The sequence below is a fragment of the Cnephaeus nilssonii genome (assembly GCF_951640355.1).
Source record: "Cnephaeus nilssonii genome assembly, chromosome: 12".
NCBI lineage: Eukaryota > Metazoa > Chordata > Mammalia > Chiroptera > Vespertilionidae > Cnephaeus > Cnephaeus nilssonii.
This window is the reverse complement of record NC_137083.1, coordinates 63,141,250-63,162,709: the sequence shown is the minus strand read 5'-3', so window position 1 is coordinate 63,162,709 and position 21,460 is coordinate 63,141,250. Positions and strand designations below refer to the sequence as shown.

The 21,460-nt window shown below is 43.1% G+C and overlaps 1 protein-coding gene across 1 annotated transcript in view; it reads left to right on the top strand.

The window, feature by feature from the left end:
* SND1 (staphylococcal nuclease and tudor domain containing 1) overlaps positions 1-21,460 on the top strand; it is a 459,312-nt gene that overhangs the window by 237,620 nt on the left and 200,232 nt on the right. The window contains exon 13 of the mRNA XM_079786100.1: positions 15,326-15,436. Coding sequence (XP_079642226.1) covers positions 15,326-15,436 — 111 coding nt within the window. The remainder of the gene's footprint in view (positions 1-15,325; positions 15,437-21,460) is intronic.

The following is a 21,460-nucleotide window of genomic DNA, read 5'->3' as shown; positions in this document are numbered from 1 at the left end:
CTACTTCACTGTTCATCTTCTGCTTTCACTTAGCCAGTTGGCCGAAACTATTGGGTTACAGGTTGGTTATGGAACCTCATTGAGCATCAAGTGTTTAGAGATCACACTGTAATAATTCCTCACTCGGTTAGTAGTGAGGTGATAGAGCAAGATAAGAATTTCCCCCAGTTATTGTATTTCAAGTTCCTAAGCAAAAGGTTAAAGATTAAGTGTTTTCCTATTATCTGCCCTGGACCCTGTGATAGGGGTGCTATTTGGGTAATACAATGGTACTCTGGAAAGAGAATATTTTGTATGGCCTTTGCTGGACCTATATATGTCTGGAAGCTTTACTGTGGCATCTACCTCTCAACCTAGGCCTGGGCTCCCAGGTTTCCTGGTTTAAAGGAAACTGTGACCTCTTAACCCATGCTTAGGGAATTTAAGAATACAGCCTCATAAATCTTTAAGATATTTTGGACATAAACAAGCCTGATTGTCCTAAAGAGGAAGATAGATTGGGAAGTTATGAGAGAACTGACCTAAAGACAGAATATCAGACTTGGAAAATAGATAGGGACCAGGGCAGCTTCCAAGGGCCAAGAAGCAGGAAGCAGAATAATTGTCTTTACCAGGACCCCGGCACCTGCATGCACCCTCAGGGGGAGACACTGTCCATTAATTCTGACTGCCCCCTCTCCTTTGCTTCACTTCGAGAGCAAGAGCATCTGATTGGTAGAACCACTGTCAGTGTCTCGTACTGGCTGTCAGAGACAGGGGCAAGGGTGAGCATCTGATGATTTTCATCTTCCACGGTGTAGATGATGAAATATACAACAATGTGATATTAATGCAGGTAGAAAGGGAGGTGGCAATTGTCTCTTACAGTCACTGTTAAACATGTTTATATTTGGCTTTCAAACACATGTAAAGACCATATGAGGTACAAAAGTATGGAATGACTACAGTCAATGATTCTCCTAGGTCAGTGACTTTATTGAGGTATTGGGGATGATGGTAGGGGAAGGAGCCCCCTACTGAATAAAGCTTCAGCTCATTCCTTTCACTATTACTGAGGGAGGGATGTGTGAGGATGTTTTCACCTCATACCAGTATCCATGCTCTTTACACTGCTCTTTTGTAAATTGTTGATTTCTCAAAGGAAAGAAGAGAATCCTATCTAATAAAAGAGTAATATGCAAATTGACCATCACTCCAACACACAAGATGGCCGCCCCCATGTGGTCAAAGATGGCTGCCACCATGTGGACACAAGATGGCTGGCAGGGGAGGGCAGTTGGGGGCGATCAGGTCTGCAGGGGAGGACAGTTAGGGGTGACCAGGCCGGCAGGGGAGGACAGTTGGGGGGGACCCAGGCCTGCAAGGGAGGGCAGTTAGGGGTGACCAGGCCAGCAGGGGAAGGCAGTTGGGGCAACCCGGCATTCAAGGGAGGACAGTTTGGGGTGACCAGGCTGGCAGGGGAGAGCAGTTAGGGGCAATCGGGCCAGCAGAGGAGTGATTAGGGGGTGATCAGGCTGGTAGGCAGAAGCAGTTAGGGTCAATCAGGCAGGCAGGCAGGTGAGCAGTTGAGAGCCAGCAGTTCTGGATTGTGAGAGGGGTGTCTGACTGCCCGTTTAGGCCCGATCCCACTGGGCAGTTGGACATTCCTCGAGGGGTCCCAGATTGGAGAGAGTGCAGGCTGGGCTGAGGGAAACCTCCCCCCCACCCACCCCGTGCACGAATTTTGTGCACCGGGCCTCTAGTAGGAAATAAGGAACGAAGAAAACATACTTATGTCTATAATGAGCATTTCCACCTTGCGTTAGAATATATATAGAAAAAGCAATCAGACTTTTTCAAATCATTTCTTCCTCCTCTCCCAGAAAATCTCCTCTGAATCCGCAGAAGGCAAGCAAATTATTATAATTAAATGTTTAATATATATTTTAGCTAGCAGTATTAGTATTAGAGTGATTAAATTTATAATATGATATGGATAGATTATTTTTGATGAGCTGATAAATTTTTAATGTATTAATGGCATCTTGGATAATTCATGTGCAGAATGTATTTATTCCTATTTTATAGACTCTTGAAAGGATAGTAGCATAATAACAGGAAATAGAATGAGAATCAGAAGATCTGAGATACCCATTGTGATGGTGTTATTCTCTGTGTTTCTTCAAACAGCTCATGTAAAAATTTTCAGGGTTTCTCTCTGTCATCATTTATATATGGAACATTTTGATTATTTCATCTCTGTGGACTCTTTTTGCTAAAAAATTCTATGACTCAGTTATTACTTTGTTTTCATCCAACAGCCCATAGAACCTCCTGGGTATTCAGAGAGTGAAATCAATTAGCTAGCCAATAAATATTTATTGAGTGCCTGCCTACTAAGTGTTTGGCTCTTTGTGGACCACTAGGGAATATGATCTAGTTGGGAAGACAGGATATGTACACAAAGGAAGATAATAATATATAGCAGTACAAGGTAAGTGCCAGATGAGTGGCGCCGTCACAGGCATAGAGATGCGGACAGTGCAGGGCTTGGTTGGTAGCTAAGTTGACTGGTTGGACTAAAGCAGAAGATTGAAAGGCATTTAATGGAATAAGGTTAAGGAGACGTATGAAGGTTCCATTGTAGAATTGCCTTTTAAAGTCTGTTACCCTATAATTTATGGCACTTAGTCTCAAGAAAAATGGACTTAGAATTAAAAAAAAAAAAAACTGGCTTCTAATCGAGGCAAGTCTAAAACTGTTTACTCTTTTTTGTGAGTATATAGAATTACCATATACATACCACTGTTGTATTGCTCAGTGCGTTAGGTTAATGTGTGCTAAAGTGCCTGTCCTATAGTACACACCCAGTAGATCTTCATTAAAGCTGAAATTATTGAGTGAAAATCAAAGAATCAGTTCTGTTACCAGATGTTTACAGCTTTGGGGTTGGATAGGATTTTTTAGCAAGATCCTTTTTATCGCTGAGATGCCATGTCTCTATGCAGAGCCTTTCTTATTGGTTATAGTTCTGTCACAAGTTTTGTAACCTGTTTCTCAGGTTTCTCATCTGTAAAACAGGAATGATAAAAACTCCTACTTCATCACGATTTTTTAAAATAAGTACATTTTTAATGATTTCAGAGAGGAAGGGACAGAGAGAAAGAGAAGAAACATCAATGATGAGGAAGGATCACTGATCAGCTGCCTCTTGCATGCCCCATACTGGGGACCGAACCTGCAACCTGGGCATATGACCTTGACCAGAATCGAACCCAGGACCCTTCAGTCCACAGGCCGACACTGTATCCACTGAGCCAAACCAGCTAGCTCTTCAGGATTTTGTGACCATTAAACTTTAGGATATTGCTAAAAAAAATGTTCATCTTCCTCCCTCCTTTCCACCTCTATCTCCTCCTCCTCTTCTTCCCTTCCTTCATCTTCATTGCATATTTGATAACTTCATGTTGTCTTTGTATTGAAATTTTTTAACAAGTTTTTTGTGCTCATGGTGGGTTTGAGAATGAAGAATATTTGTCAGACCCAGGTTTATGAGGATTGAACTGGCAGTGTTTGGAATTGGTCAGAATTGCAAGGAAAGCAGGTAAGGGAGGCTGCAGTACGTGGTATAGGTGAGCGTTAGTGGGAGCCACAACTGGGGTAAAGAGAAAGAATGGAATAGGAAACATATATGGGGGATTTGAATTCAAAGTTTTGACAACTAATTTTATATGGGAGTGAGAGAGACATCAGGTCTAGGAGACTGGGAATATGCTGGTCCTAGCAAGAGATGTTAGGAGAATAGCTGATTTGGTAGGCTTCAGAAAAGATTATTCTAGAGAACTGTTTTATTTTTGAAATGCCGAGTTTTACATGATGATGAATCATACAAATTCACATGTCCTGCAAATAGTTGGAACTGTAACTGTGTGGCATATTTAGCAATGAGTTGACCAGTTTGGTTGGATTGGAAGTGCTTATTGGTTAGACAGTTTACTTTCTTCAAGCTAGAGCCAGTATTTAATTAATTACCTTCATTGTTTTTGAAAGATCTATTGGTCTCCTTCTGCGAAAGATGTCTGTCTAATAGAGGGAGTGTCACTTGGGCACATACCCCTGTTGTATAAGGGAGATTCAGATAGATAAGTCCTTGCAGTTTGTCTATGAAACAGACCTTTTTTTCTTCGCTGTTTTGCTTCTGTCTTACTTTGAGGAGGTTGGGGAAAATATTAGATATTTGAAGGTGATGTTGTTTTATTGCCACTTACATTTAATGTGCCCCTCATATATATATCCAAGCTTCATCATTGTCCTAACTTCCTCAGATATTTTGCTGACTTGGAAGTGCAGTGATACTCAGAGAGGAGCTGGCATAATAGAGTATAATTCCACAGTTTTCTTTGTCTTATAAAGCCATCACCATGATATTGCTGAATAAATGAAAATATATAAGAGGTGGCAATATGATTACAGTACTGCTGAAATCCTAGGGGCAGAATAAAATTGTCTATTTAGTAATCATAACTGTTTGATAGAGCTATTTGGTGTTAAACTTCTCCCCCCCTCCTTTTCTAAATCACTTCAACCCATATTTTCAACACCATTCTCTCCATTAGCTGGAGTTATGAACTGAGTTTAATTCTACCTCTTCCAAGTACAGTAGTCCCCCTTTTTCACAGTTTCACTTTCCTCGGTTTCAGTTACCTACAGTCAACAATGGTCCGTAAATATTAACAATTCATAAGTTTTAAATTGTGGACTGTTGTGAGTAGCCTGATGAAATCTCACGCTGTCCCGCTCCATCCCTTCTGGGATATGAATCATCCTTTTGTCTGGCATCTTCATGCTGTGTTTGCTACCTGCACGTTAATCAGTTAATAGCTATTTTGGTTATCAGATCCATGTTGCTTGTGTTCAAGTAACTTTTATTTATTTTTTAATAATGTCCCGAAAGTGCAAAGTAGTGATGCTAGCAATTTGGATATGGCAAAGAGAAGCCATAAAGTGCTTTCTTTAAATGAAAAGGTGAAAGTTCTCACTTAATAAGGAAAAAAAAAATCATGTGCTGAGGTTGCTAAGTTCTACAGTAAGAACGAATCTTCTGTTACTAAAAGTGTGAAGAAGGAAAAATAAATCTGTGCTAGTTTTGCTGTTGCACCTCTGTGCAACGGTCATGGTGCATGATAAATGAACGCTTAGTCAAGATGGAAAAGGCATTAAATCCATGGGTGGAAGACATGGCCAGAAAGCGGGTTCTGCCTGATAGCAGTATGCTGCACCGGAAAGCATTGAGACTGCAGGAGACCATTCCAGGGGTCCCCTGAAACGAGTGACCACATTCACATAACTTTTGTTATAGTTTATAATCATTCTGTTTTATCATTAGTTATTGTTGTTAACTACTTACTATGCCTAATTTATCACTTACCTTTATCACAGGTATTTATGTTTTCAAGAATTTTCTAGAAAAAGCCGATAAATTTAGCGAGACCCTCAAGGATATGAAAACTGACCAACATATCCCCTGCGGATAAGAGGGGCTCTATATTTCTGTCTTATTTTCTTGTCTGTTAGTTTTTCTTTCAGGAGAGCAAGGATGGTAGGTATACTCTTGTGTAGGCATGAGTGGAAATAAGGTAATGGGTGCGATATGGCCCAGCGCTGCCTTGGAGTAGAGAATTAGCTATTATTGGCAGTTGAGTATGAAGTGACATCTCTTCATCACCCACTTTTAAAACCCTGGTCCCAAGGTACCTTTGGTTTTATTTCTTTTCTTCCAAACGGAAGGGTCCTGTTGGTGCGCAGTGGGACCTGGCCTCTGAAGCTAGGGAAGTTTTGTCAGTGCTCAGGAGTCAGCTGTTCTTTAGAGTGAAGTTCAGATGAGTATGTGCTCTAGGGCAGCGGTCGCCAACCTTTCGGACCTCACGGACCACCAGTGGGATGGCGACTGCTGCTCTAGGGGTTCAAGGATTTAACTTTGTACAAAGCAATCATTTTTTCATGGAATGACCTTTTGTTTTCCTTCTCCTTTCCTTTCTCTCTCTTCCCTTTCTCCTTTCCTCCGTTTCTTCCTCCGTCCTTTCTTTTCTTTCTGCCAGGGTTGTTTATGGTTCTCCTTGGGTTCCATTCTAACCACGCATCCTTTTGGGTTGCTTAGACTATTTCCATGTCAGTCTTAATTGTTTTCTTTCCACATCCCCCTCTCCGCCAGGAGGAAGGATTGGGATTCATTAAAATACAAAAAGAAGGCTAGAGTCTTGTTCCCAAGCGTTCTTGATTTTCATATCTCAACTCCAGTCTCTGGAAAATGCTCTCATGAAAAAGAACAGTTGTGCTTAGGACTTGTGCGTTTTTTGAGTCCTCATTAAATATGAACTAAAACTTATTAGACATTGTTGTTCTGAGGAGTGCTTTTTTGCTTGATCTGCTTCTAAGGCTATTCAGTTAAGTCCCATTCCATACTTGCCCATTCTTGAGTCTGGCTTTCTGTGTTCATGCTTCACTGTAGGTCATGCTATATCTTATGTTCAGTTGGTGGGGTGTTAAAAGCAGTTACCTTTGGCTCTCAGAGCCTGGAACAAGGATGCGCTGCCCTAAGACTCCATGTGTCTTATACAGTCCTTGATAATCACATATCTCCCCCGCTCTCCGCCCCCCCCCCCCCCCCGCACCCCTCCACCCCCAGTTTTACCCCAGTTTCTAGAGCCTGGCTGGAAACATCTAGGCATTTGAATCTTCCTCTTTGTTTTCAATGTCATGCATTCTGGGAAAGTCCCTAGGCACTGTATAGATCCTCTGATGGCTGTCCTGGTGACAGGACTTGTTAAACAAATAAAGAAGCAGATAAGAATAAGAAGACTCCCCAAAAATGATTTTAGTTATTGTTAGAATTTTACATTAGTTCAAGGGAGAAATGAAAAAATAGAGAAGACAGTAGGAAAGATATTTGGTAAATCTATAAAGAATGTTGTGCTACCTCAGCTGTTTCTAATTATTAATGCTTCTAAAACAGAATCTGGTCTACATATGCCACTTGGTTATGTGGGAAGCACCTCCTTGATCTATTTTAAGGAAAATAAAAAAAAGAGGGTAAATAATCGTTTTCAGATTCATGGGAATTCAGTCACTGGAGATCAGAGCACAAAGACACTAAGTGGGCGAGGTCACGTGTGACCCCTAGAGGTGTCATCATATAAGCGTTTGGAAGCTACCTGTTGCTCTGTAGGACTTTTTTCTAATTTGAGGCCTGTTTGAAAAATAGCGATTTAATAAAAGATACTTGGTTTTTTAAAATTTATTTATTTTTTACAGAGAGGAAGAGAGAGGGATAGAGAGTTAGAAACATCGATGAGAGAGAAACATCGATAGCTACCTCCTGCACACTCCCTACTGGGTATGTGCCCGCAACCCAGGTACATGCCCTTGACCAGAATCGAACCTGGGACGCTTGAGGTTCCAGGTTTTCGCTCTACCCACTGAGCCAAACCAGTTAGGGCAAAGATACTTGTTTGTTGCCCATTGGCTGCAGATCCCTTTCATCTAGAATTTCACTTTCTCCTTTTGCTGGCTTTACAAAAGCCAAGTCTAACTCAAGCCTGCAATTGTCCGGTTCCTGCCTCACAGAGCATGGATATAGAGGTCTTCTTGTGAGCCGGTATCAAAGGAAGGCTTTGGGGCCATAGGTTGTCATTTCCCCACTTCTTTAGTATCTTTTAGAGTGGAAAGCCCACGTTTTCCATAGACATGAGTAAAAGTGGACCTGATATTCTGAAGAAATTAGTTTTCTAGTCTTCCTTGCTTTCTACCTCCTTGTCAGGTCCTTTGGCGACCTCTTCCTCTTTGCTTGTCTCTGCCCTAGTGGCAGAGAAGGATGTCAGCATCGTGAAGCTCCCCTGTGGCTCAGCCCACAGTAGAGCATCCTTGTTAAGCTGAAGAGCAGTGAGGTGAGCCATCTGGTAGTTAGAAATCAGTACTGGAACTCTGTCGGCTGGTGATCTCCATCTCAGGACCTGTGAGAAAGTCTGTCCTTTTGGGGAAGGTACAGGCCGTGTGAAAAGGCAGCTTTCCAGCACAAGATACTGGAGTTTGAGGTTCACAGATGATGGAGGCCCAGGCTACATGCCTGATGTCTTGTTGGATCTGGGTTATCTCATAGTAAATAGCTATGGGATGCATTTTCTGCTGTTTATGAAATTTGACCACAGGACCTTGAAATTATTGAAAGAAATTGTAAGGGGAGTGTGTATGTTTTTGTGCATGTACTGAGATATGTACCTCTGCTATTGCTGATGTTACTGTTATGAATGAATTGAGCTGTTAATTATCTGTCACCCCTTTCCTTTAGCCTTGACTAAAATATATTGTAGAGGCATTTCTTTATGGGCTTGCTTTGTTCTGAATACGTGTCCACATGTATGTTTGCTTTAAGGAAAATATTCTGCTTTTATAATCTCCATGGACACCTCAGTGACTGATAAAATGTAGATGGTTTTTCAGTGGCAAATGTTAAGCTCAAATAGATAGATAGAGATCTATGAGACAGAGCCATTGAGAATTACCTATTATCCTTATTCAGATGGAGAATGAAGGGTAAGGGTGTGCGTGTGTGTGTGTGTGTGTGTGTGTGTGTGTGTGTGTGTGTTTGTGTTGTGTGTGATGGTATTATTCCCTATGCCCACTCTTTTCTAATACTTATCCATTTAACCCAGGTCCTTTTTTTATTAAGTAGTGTATTCCTCTTAAATTAGCTCTATTGTTAGGTACTAAATCAAGCAAGTCACAGTAGGTATGAGTGAGCAAGTAAGTATATCCTATATAATAAAGAGGTAATATGCAAATTGACCATCACTCCAACACAAGATGGCCGCCCCCATGTGGTAAAAGATAGCCACCACAAGATGGCTGGCAGGGAGGGTAGTTGGGGGCGACCAGGCCGGCAAGGGAGGGCAGTTAGGGGTGACCAGGCCAGCAGGGGAGGGCAGTTGGGGGCAATCGGGCTGGCAGGGGAGCAGTTAGGCATCGATCAGGCTGGCAGGGGAGTGGTTAGGGGGTGATCAGGCTGAAAGGCAGAAGCGGTTAGGGGCAATCAGGCAGGCAGGCAGGCGAGCGGTTGGGAGCCAGCAGTCCCAGATTTTGAGAGGGATATCTGATTGCCGGTTTAGGCAGTCGGACATCCCCCGAGGGGTACCAGATTGGAGAGGGTGCAAGCTGGGCTGAGGGACACCACACACACACACACACACACACACACACACACACACTCCAGTGCATGAATTTCATGCACCGGCCTCTAGTATGTATATAAAGGGAGTTTTTTCTTATAAGTAAAAAATTAAGGGTAATGCAAGCCAGGTTTTTCACAGTCAGAGAAGGGAGGTATAAATATGGAAAGGAAGAAAACTACAATGAGCCCTGTAATATTGGATTGAGATTGCAGATATCTGTTAATTCATGATATATTGTTTCAGGTTTTTTAAAGAGCTGATGCCAAGATGGGACTAGATGTGCAGTGCAAGAGTTTAATTAGGGAAAATTCTTCTCAGGGATCTGGATGAGGCTGGGAGAGCCATTAGACTGCCCTGTGGCCCTTAGCCCTGTGGAGAAGGAGGGAGGGAAAGAAGGAAGGTTGAACTGGAAAAATCTAAGCTGTAGGGCAGTTAATTCTAAGAGTTTCTGCCAAGCTGACAAGGAGTCCGCAAGCCAAAGCTGCCCATCAGAGGAGTCCAAAGTCTCAGCAATAGGCCTGCCTTAGTATCTGCTGTCTGTGCTCAGTCTTTGGCTGGTAATGGCTGGTGGAAAGCATAGCCTTGGCTGAAACAGTGATGGTTTTCCAAGCACAGCAGCTGGACTGTCCGTCGGTTATGCTTCCTGCAGTGAGAAATCTGAGAGGCACATTTCCATGATTGCCACACATGGTTTCCAATAGTATTAGAAATAAATATATAGAAATAATGATGTAAATGTAGGCTACTAGATAATTGGCTAATTTCAGAGTCACAGAAAACAGCACAAGATAAGCCCGGGATATGTTGTTGTCCTGGAATTCAGGACATGCTCAAAGAATGATGGGGGCATGTCCATAGGTCACAGAAGCCCACTTGAACCAGTTTTCACTAGCCAGATTTGGAACAATTTCAGCATCAAAATAAATAATGATAGTAGTGGGTTATTACCCTTTGAATAAAATGAGATTCCGTGAGTTTATACTGATCCAGATAAATAAACGAATAACTTGCAAGTTTGAGGGCTAAAAATTACGTAGTTTAAAGTGTCTCCTATCCTATCTAATAATAGACAAATATGCAAATTGATCATACCTCCGACACACCCACAAGCCACGCCCACAAGCAACACCCACCATCCAATCAGAGCGAGCATGCAAATTAACCCAAACCAAGATGGCTACAGCCACAGAGAGCAAGGTTTCCTAGGTAACAGAGGAAGCCAAGCTTTCCGCCTGCCCTGGCCAGGCCTAAGCCTCCACTCAAGCTACAAAGTTTCAATTATAGAAGGTAAACAAATTCAAACAAATGGCGGCAGAATGGAGCTTGAGAGAGCAGGCCAGGGTTGCCGCCGGCAACAGGGGAAGCAAAGCTTTCCGCACACCCTGGCCGGGCTCACCCGCTTAAGGCTACAAAGTTTCAATTATAACCCCAACAGAAATGGCTGTGGGCCGTGCGGAGGGAGCCCCTGGCTTGGCTCTGCTCCAGGCTACAAAGTTTCAATTGTAGAAGGAAAATAAATTCCAGATACCAGGGCCTCTGCTTGGGTTGCCAGGTGGCATGGCCAGCCTGCAAACCACCACAGGCCCCTCACTCAGGGGGGATTGTGAGAGGGATGTCTGACTGCCACGCCCCAAGGGAACCCCCACCTGATCAGGGACACCCTTCAGGGCAAACCAGCTGGCCCCCACCCCTGTACCAGGCCTCTATCCTATCTAATAAAAGAGTAATCTGCAGATTGATCATCACTGCAACACACAATATCGCTGCTCCCATGTGGACACAAGATGGCCACCACAAGATGGCCAGCAGGAGAGGGCAGTTGGGAGGCACCCGGCCTGCAAGGGAGGGCAGTTGAGAGGGACCAAGCCTGCATGGGAGGGCAGTTGGAGGTGATCAACCCTGCAGGAGAGGGCAGTTAGGGGTGACCAGGCTGGCAGAGGAGGGAAGTTGGGGGCAAACAGGCTGGCAGCAGAGTGGTTAGGGGGTGATCAGGCCGGCAGGCAGAAGCTGTTAGGGGCAATCAGGAAGGCAGGCAGGCAAGCAGTTGGAAGCCAGCAGTCCTGGATTGTGAGGGATGTCCGACTGCCCGTTTAGGCCCGATCCTAGTGGGATCGGGCCTAAACGGGCAGTCGGACATCCCTTGAGGGGTCCCATATTGGTGAGGGTACAGGCTGGGCTGAGGGACAACCCCCCTCTGTGCACGAATTTCGTGCACCAGGCCTCTAGTTAGTTATAAAGAGAAAAAGGAGTAACTACAGTGGAGAAGCCTGGTAGACACCATCCTGATCAAGTGATCAAAGTGGACGTCAGTGGTAAATTATAAATCATTTCATAGGGGGCTTAGGGAACAGTACAGCATCTCTTCTGTGTGTTGTTGCCAATGATGCATAACCTGCATCGGACACAGAAATAATTGGCCTATGCTCTTCCAAGTGTCAAGCCATGATATTGTAAGAAAGACGGAGGAAGTATTCCGGACTAAGGAGGCATGACATCTAAATGTAACACCTAATTCTGAATTAGGTCCTTTTTTCCCTAAGTATTTTATTGGAACAATTGGCAAAATTTGGGTGGGGTTTGCAGATGATAATATTGTGTCATTATTGATATCCTAGTTCTATTCATTGTTTGTTTATTATTATATAGGAAAATATCCTAGTTTGTAGGAAATGAACACTAAAATATTGGGAGTGATGGTACACCTGATCAGTTACTTACTCTCACATGGTTCAAAGATGGAGGGTCCGTTCTTCATACAGTATGTGCAACTTTTCTGTAAGTTTTGATTGGGGGGGGAGGATTGCGGATGGAGAAGACCGTCAAAAATGTGCTAAAACCATTATAATATACTGTAAATGAAATCTATTTAAACGTATTCTCGAGTATGGACATAGAACACCTTTTCTCCAAGTTGGCAGAATATTAGGACCCCATGGTTTCAGAGGTATCTTATTATTGGAAAGTATGTGCTCATTAAACAATCTACTTGCTGTGGAAACAAGTGGGAAGGGAAGATTTCAACTGGAAGATTTCAATTGGAGAAAATCTCTGTGTTGGTTCTGTTTGTATCAAGGATATCTGATCATGTCTAATGGAAAGTGTTCACTTTTAATAGAACCTAAATTTCTCTTTTAGTTTGAAGAAACAATTCAATCCCAGCACTAATTCTCCGGCTGTTAGTGCCCTTTTTATATAAATTATCTATTCGAGCCAGACATGTGTAATTGGAGTAGAATTACTGATACACTCAAGAAAGCAGAACTTATAAATTTGTCTAAAGTGGCATAATGTCATGGCACGTAATTTAATGTTCTCTTTTCTTACTGGGCAAATGATCAACACAGCAGTGTCGGTTTCTGAACCATCTTTGGGGGCGGGGCGGGGCAGAATCTCCTGACCTTTCATTAGCAGTCAAAAGAAATGAATGAGAGTCAAGTACATGAATCTAGGCTAATCCCATTTTCTCTCTCTCCCTTTCATTCCCTTTAACTCTATGTCTTAGATAATGGAGAGGAGAAAGACAAAAGCTGGTAAGGCATATGTAGAAAGCTTTTGTCTTTAATTCTGTTCTCAGCAAGCTTGGCTAATATATGCTTAGGATAATAAATAATGTTCCAGTGCTGTCTTTCCAAAATGATTAGGTGTTTTTCTGACATTTCCGAGAGTATCTCGAGTTTCAGGATGTATTAAAACAAAATTATAAGAATATGCTGTGATTTTTACCACAGTGAAAAAATTATCCTAAATAAGCTAAATTATTTCATCCAGAAAATATTTACTGTCTACTTTATGCCAAGTGTGGTTCTAGTCCCTGCGTTACAAAGCAAGAACGAGGAGACTCTTGCCCTCTCTGACCTCATAATTTAGAAGGAAGATAGACACTGAGGAGTATTACAGGGGAGCATACACCAAGAAGAAAACACACGTGACGTGATTCTCATGCCTGGCTCATAGTAAATGCCCAGTAATGATGGTGGTTATTATTATTTCATGTGTTTTTACTCTCCTTACTGCTAAGCACCAGCACCACAACTGTTGTTCCAGGAGAAACCTGTAATTAGAGACATGCAGCTAAGAGAATATGGCTTACACTCTAGGCTTCCAAGAGAAAGAAGAGGAGGGTAGTGGGCAGGGTGTGGAGTTGGGGATCTGAGGCCTTCACCGACTTGTGGACTTTGCTGACAGGAGACAGAGGGCAGCAGAAATAAGGGATGCTTGTGCCCTTGTTGCTCTGCTGGCCACGCAGGTACTCAGTAATTCTGTGAATTGATTTGAGCAGCATTAACAGGAGCGGATCAGGATCATTAAACATTTGTGCTGTTTTGCTTAGTATTCTCTAGCTTTTTCAAAAAGAAGCTTGTTTGTGTTGAATTTTTTCTTGCCTTCTTTGTCATTCCAACTTTCTCCTCCAGACCCCATGTATTGACTGTAAAATGTCAATGCGCAGCAATTCAAAATGCAGTAACAAATACGTCTTTGTTCTTCTGGCATTTCCAATCCTCAGACCTCTCAGCCTGTTACAGCCTCTCTCCTGCCCAGTTGGGGCTTCATGGTGACACCCTTAGTTAAATTCTCACCATATATCAACATCTACAGCTGTTGGCTTGGGGCTGTTGGCATTCTCCATGCTGCCAAACCCAACTCTGTGATAATGACAGCGTTTGCCAGCATGCTTATGCGGTGACTCAGGAGATGGGGTGGCCAGCAAAGCAGCCTCTTTGTGGGAGTGGATTTGAGAAGTGCTAATTCCGTGGTGGTTTGGAGATATTAATATCGTGCTGGCAGTAGATAAACAGGCAGCAGAGGGGAATCGGCCACAGCATCTTTCCCTCCTCTCCCTTCTGCACCATATTATTTTTTTCTTCATCTCTTAAAACAGTACTTCCCTGGGTTTTGATTAAGATAATCCTTCTTTAAGTGGATTAAACATACACATAAAATGGTTCGTTCATTTCCCAGCATCTCCAAATCTGAGTCTCTAGGAACATCAGCTTGTTAAGAGTTAACTACATTTCCAAAGAACACTAAACTAAAGCATATGGTACTGTAGCCTATTGCTTAGCATCCCCCCTCCCTAAAGGGCAGCTAACCAGATGGTTTAAGTGGGACCTTTCATGTAATTATGACAGACACAAAGGCATAACCACCAGTCTGACCCGAAAACATCATGCCTTTTGGATTCCAGTACTGGCTACAGGTGATTTTTGAAAATTTATTTTTGCAGAGTGAGTCATTTGCATCAAGGTTCTTTCCAGCATGGGGAGGAATCATGCAGATATGCTTCATTAGTTGTCTGAGAGTCATGTCCAGTGCACTCTTCTCTAGTTAGTAGATGTAAGTCACTTAGAGCAGGCCCTCTTTCTAATTCTAGTAAAGGGAAGAAGATGCAACACAATTGAGAATTGATTTAAGAAGGATTCTAATCTGCATGTTCTTTAGTCCTAAAAGGACTACTCAGAGTATTATTCCAAAGCTGGTCATCCCAGATTTTATTTGTTCCCCCATTTTATGCCATTTTTCATAAAGAACTTTTATCCCACCCCAGTACCTTCCTCCCCTTCCCTACCCAATTCACCCATAGACTCACCTTCTGCACGCCCCTTGGGTGGGAGAGCCACGGTCAGGAGTTCTGATGAGAAGGGAAGCGCCCGAGTGTTATGTCAGACCACTGTTTCCAACACTGCCAAACTGGAATAAGACATTTGCTATTATAGGGTAGGCTAGAAAAGAGATTTTGAGAAATTTAGGTCATGCTTTTATGCATTTTTTATTTTTTATCTGTTTCTCTGATGTTGTAAAGCAGACTTTTCTTATTTATAACATTCTGTAGAAAGGCTGGCCTAATGTGGGCTTCTTATAGATATTCTCTGCTTGTTTTTATGTATGGATTGATATAGCATCTGACTGTACTAGCCAAAAAGTGCTGAGCTAGGGAACTTTATTCCATCTTTTATTTGGATTTCTAGCTTAGCAGCTCATTGGTCTTAAAATCCTCTGCTTCTCCCTCCCTCCCTCTCTCTGCCAGGACACGTTAAGACCTCCAGGTGCGAACTGTTATTATTTCTGTTGACTGAGCCCAATACGCATCTCTAGTGCTCACTGACCTATCTTTTCTGTTGCAGAAACATTGCTGAGGCCCTTGTCAGCAAAGGTCTAGCCACGGTGATCAGATACCGGCAGGATGACGATCAGAGATCCTCTCACTATGATGAGCTGCTTGCCGCAGAGGCCAGGTGAGATGAATAATTATTACAGTAAACACATTGGGATCCATGGCCCCTTTTTTCCTTCCCAATTTCCTGCCTAACCCTGGGCAGAATGTTATGGGAAATAATATGCTGAGAAAGCCTGTATTCTTTTATTCCAGTTTTCCCATGAAGAGAAAAGGGGCACACTTCGAACTTGCTTTCTAATCTTGATTATGTACACTTGGGCCTCAGTTTTTTAAATCTGCCTAATAGAGACATGTTAGAGACGATCTTTCTATGGAGATCAAGTGCTGTAGAAGATGCTGTTGTCATCACTGTGCTGTCTTCATTTCCGGGGACTAACCTGCTTACGTGTGCAGGACATTTGCCTCTGCTTCTTACCTCCAGAGGCCTCTGCTCCCCAGCCCTCCCGTTAACACCTCCAGACCTTTTGTCATGTACAAAGGAAATAAAAACAGTTATTAGGAAATGAGTTTTGCTTTCACACTTCTGACAGCTGGCAGGAAAGCATTTGAGAAGCCCTGTGACATTTTACTTTTGTCCTTCATCCCTGTGGCTGGTTGCCCCAAGGACATGCATTCTGCTCAGCAATATTTCCTACCAGCGACATTCTTCAAGGCTTTTCCTCACTGAGACGGCTGTCACTGGGTGGTGCTGGTTGTTGAGTGATTCCCAGACTTCCGAGGAAACAGAGCAAGATCTGAGATACTATTGCTGAGCTGACTTGGATAGCTCAGCAGACTGCTTGGACTCGTCCAAAACACATCCACTGTTTCAGAGTGATCCAGGTGCTTGGCTCACTCGGCCATAGTTCTGGGACCTCGTACTTTAGTTTTAGAAGTTTAGTAATTGCCAGGTTATGCTCTATAGTCAGAGGAGGAGTGAGTTTGGTCACATTGTTATTTATACTTCAGACTTTGTCATTGAGATCACTTCTCTTGCTCTTTGGCCCAGAACGTTGCCCTGATATGTGACATTTACCTCTCATATCACGGCACATCCTGATGGATAGAGCATCTGTAGAATGTCACACAGACTGTCAGCTCAGAAATCAGCCAGTCAAACTGCTGCAGCTTTTTGGAGTCTTTCTTGTGGATTTTCCCCAATGGGCTCAGTCTAGGACCTAATTCTTAAGCACAAAAAGTTCAGTGAAAATACCAGTATCTTTGTTCATTTAAGGCTCATTAATGGCAACTATAAAATAATATGATAGAGAATCCGTAAATGGTGTTTCTCTCATTCTTCCTCGCTTCCTCATTTTTCTCTCCCTGCCCATGTTATCACTAAGTCAACTGGGCTGAAAGAACCCATCATGGGAAATGTGGCTTCACATCTCTTAACTACTATTTAATGATCTAGTTACTCTAGAAAATGGACAATGATTAGACTATAGTTAAGGTGGGATTTGGGGTGGTGAATCTGCTGGGTGAGCTCAGCTTGGTCTGCTGGTAACTTGAAAAACAGGTTATGCATTCCCAGAGAAGCAGGAGCACTTAGTATAGTGGGATCTAGAGTCCTATTTTCTAGCCTGGGTTTACTCTGCCACAGTGGAGATTTAATTCTGATCAGCAGGTGAGCATGCAAACACTGCATAGCTGCTCTGGAACGTGAGGCCACACAAGCTCTCCTACTTTGCTGTTTGAAGTAGCTGTGTTGTGCTATCCTGTTTAATGAGTATGCATGGAAAGTGAATTTCTTAGGTTTTAGGTTTTAAGAAGAAAAGAGCCTCTTTAGTCCAGTACTCACTTTGAGCTGAAGGAATGTAACAAGGTGCCTGCCTGCTAAAGCAGTGAGCTGCCTGGAGATAATTGTGTTGGGCCATTGCTTTCAGACGGATGGTGGAAAAACTGGCTTCAGGGTCAGTGCACTGTTGCAGGTTGAGTAAACGGAGAGAAATTGACTACTTCCCCAAGCCTGTGAGGCATTGCTCTAAGGCAGTGCAGACCTCGTCAAGATTTAGGACAAATGGCCAGCATGAACTGTGAGTTTTCCTTGGGCAGTATTGTCAATGAGCCTCAGCACGGCAGCCCGGAGCCACCTTCTAGATGCTCACCCCCAGCGAGATGACTTAAGATCTGAGAAAGACCGGAACACCTGCCAGATAAGAATGGTGGTTTTGTAGCCATTAAAACGTATCTTCAGTACAGAATGTACCCCCCTCCACCTTTTAAATGATAAAGTTGGCTCACTTCAAGATCACCTGTTTTCTGATGCTCTATTTTTGTTTGCCTGCAGTATGCAGCGCTCCATGCTTCCTGACACACTCCTCGTGTTCCCTTAGCATTCTTACTTGCTTCTGTCGCGTTACAGCATGTCAAAGCTCTTTTTACATGCTGCTTCTGCCCCTTATCCTGCCTGTCTATGGAATATTATGGGAGTTTAGGGTTGTTTTCCCCAAGATAGATTAACTATTTTTTTTCCATTTGAACTCTGCCTTATAATTTTATGCCCCTGTCAGTGGGCTTCCTCTGTCTCCCAGCTTAACATCCTCTGCAGATCTCACTTGAGAGTTGTTTACATCTTCCAGGGTCTTGAGTAGAACTCCTGACAAGAATGGCTTCGATGTTGACCCCAAGTCTCTTAGTGCGTGGGCTCTCACTTAACTGTCTTTTGTTTATCATCCTTCAGCCACTTTTTAATCTTCAGTGATTACATGCTGAACCAAGCTAATTTGAATTAATTTCCCAAATAAATTTCTTGAGGTACTGTGTCTAAAGCTTTAGCAGAGGCCAAATGAATAGCATCTGCTGTGTTCATATCGTTCATCCTGGAATTCGTTCAGTAAAAAGTGGTTTGTTAGGCCCTCCCCACAAGGGTGTTGATTCCAACAGGTTTTTTTGTCTCTGACCCCTGGATCCCTGTTTTTATCACTGGTTATCACCAATGATATCAGCATGGTGCACAGTGCTCTTCTATTAACTTTACTTTCCACAGCATTGCTTGGCCATTAAACCTTTTAGAGAAACATTGTAAGCTATGGAAAGGGCAGCCTGTTAACTCGTCTGACTTCTCGAGTCAGTGGACCTGCCTGCCCAGGAGCTGATGAGCTTCCTCAGGGCTCTGCAGCTGCTGCTTCCTCTGCAGAGGGGGGTGGGCTGATCTGCCAACCTTTCTCAGATCATCTGACCGGAGCTCAGGGAGTGTTGCCTTATGCGCCCATTGGGAGACCAGGGGAAACCGAAGAGAAGAAGAAGAATACCGATTTCTAGCTTGCCTGCTGCTTTTAAGCATATTCACCTGCCTGCCAGAAACACGCTCAGACCACCTCAGCAGCTCTGTTCAGTTTGCAGACCCTTCCAGACTCCTTCATACAAATGTCTGTCTGCTTCTGGGAAACCCTCATTATGCCTCAATGCACATTCTAGCCTGTTTAGAGGAAGCCACATCTTTTTCTGTTTAATACGTTAAGCACCCAGTCAGTCACCGGTGACTGACACTATACTTTCCGTCCGAAAGACAAGACAGGCTGGGCGCTTAACGTGTTAAAGGATAAATAAACCCCTAGTTCCCATCATGCAGACCTTGTTTTCTAGTTCAGTTGTCTATTATCAGCTGCCTCTTCCCTCATTACCTGTGTCCTGGCAAGATAAGATTTGGCATTTTTGTATGTACTCTCCTGGGCTCCATTGAAAGCCCTTGACTTTGTCCAGGGTTCTGAGAGCTCTAGTGTGTGTCCTTCTGATTTTTAATAGAAAGAACTTAGGAGAAGCTAATCCACATTTCTTGGTGATACTCCTGATCTTGGGTCTTCTTTTTAGGGACATTATTGGGGCTCCTTTAAGAGTGTGACACATCATTTCTATTCTGCACCATGCTAATTTTTTACTCTGCACATTGATTTTCCAACATTTCCAATTCTTGGTTAATTTCAGTATGTCTCAGTCGGCTGGCCTGCTGCATTTCTAGTCTTAATGAGTGGTCTCAACTGAAGGCGAGCTTTTGACTCCTTCAGAGCATCTCTCATATTCTTCTGAGGGATTTCCAAGCTACTGAGTCATTATAGGGACCTTTCTTATTTTCTAAGGTGTTTATATACTCTATCCTGCATACTTGATATAACACATCCAGTATGATTTTAAACAGGCTAGAATGTGAATTTCCTTAGCATTCTAGAGGCCTTCCAAGTTGGCTTTTGTTGAGCTTCTTATGGACACTGAAGATGAGCTGGTGATGCTTGGAATTAGATCAAAGCCTGGCTGTGTGCCTTGTTTTCCTTGGACATCCATACCTGGAGAAATTTTATCCGTGTGCATTCTTTACCAGTAACTGTACTTAAAAATGTCATACTTTAAGATCTTCTAGAAACTGTTAGTCTCTGCCACTCATTGCAGCAAAACCCAGACGTTTCTGTAAGTTCAGAAGTTAGGGCTTTCTTTCTTTTATTTTTTTTTTATTTTTTATTTTTTTAAATATATTTTATTGATTTTTCACAGAGAGGAAGGGAGAGGGATAGAGAGCTAGAAACATCGATGAGAGAGAAACATCGACCAGCTGCCTCCTGCACGCCCCCCACCAGGGATGTGCCCGCAACCAAGGTACATGCCCTTGACCGGAATCGAACCTGGGACCTTTCAGTCCGCAGGCCGACGCTCTATCCACTGAGCCAAACCGGTTTCGGCTTTCTTTTATTTTTAAGATTTTTTTATTGATACTTAGAGAGGAAGGAAGGGTGAGGGAGAGAGAAAGAAACATCAGTGTGAGAGCGGAACATCTATTGACTGCCTCCTGCACATCTCCTACTGGGGATTGATCCCACAGCCCAGGCATGTGCCTTGACCAGGAATCACACCTGCAACCTTTGATGCACATGACGATGCCCAACCAACTGAGCCTCACCAGCCAGGGCTGGGGCTTGCTTTTTCTTTTTTTGTAATCGTGACCGGAGGAGTAGGATATTTTTTTTCATTTATTTTTAGAGAGAGTAGAAGGGAGGGGGGAGAGAGAGAGAGAAACATTGACGTGAGAGACACATCTATTGGTTGCTTCACGCTTCAGCCCTGACCAGGACAGGGGATTGAACCTGTAACCAAGGTACATGCTCTTGACTGGGAATCGAACCCTCCTCGGGTTGACGCTATAACCACTGAGCCAAGCTGCCCAGGGTGGGGGCTTTATTTCTTTAAGTCACCTCTTAATGTTAAGATTTTGTGATATTAAGATAAGGTGTATATATATTCAAAAAAGAAAATGATGCCCCCGTTTGACTGTGGGAAAGCAACTGTTTTGAACAGTCTAGTGTGTCTGAGCCAATTTAAATGAATTTCAATTCATTCTGGATGTGTATAATGAGTCTAGGGTTATCTCCTAAGAAGAGAAAAGGGCAGGCTAGACTCTCTCTCATGTGTTTTCTATTCTGGCCCAGCATACTGCAGATTAAGAAAACTCTGGTGTTGTCTTCCATCTTTGAGAAGCAAGCATGAGCCTGCCCCTCTCAGCTCTGCCTTGGCTCCTCCTTCTCTTCCTAGGCCTTCACAGGGGCTATTTTCTGATTGAGCAAACCTTGCACACCTCCTTTCTTTTTTTCTTTTTGGAAAATATATTTTTATTGATTTCAGAGAGGAAGGGAGAGGGAGAGAAACATCAATGATGAGAGAGAACCATTGATCGGCTGCCTCCTGAATGCCCCCCACTTGGGATCTAGCCCAAAACCCAGCCTCTCCACTGAGCCAAACCGGCTAGCGCAGCACCTCCTTTCTTTAAAAAAATAAAAACCAACTAGTGCTCCTGCCTCGCTGACTCCTGCATCTCCAAACCCCATCAACACCAGTCCTTGATTAAAGTCTTATCAAATTGTTGTAAGTAAGAATCTCCCGTGGTGATGTAATTTCCATGCCTTTGTAGCAGTGACTTGTGAATGTGTGTTGCATTTGCACTCAGGTGCTTTCAGTACCACTGGGAAAGAAGTGCTCTTGGCCTCCCATTCTTTATTTAGCCACAGCAGCTCCCATTTTTTCTGATTTATAGAAAATTTCCCCTCAAAATTTCAATAGGTGGGAAAAAAACCACCCGTGCTTTAAAAGTATAACATTTTTTGATAGAATCCTTCCT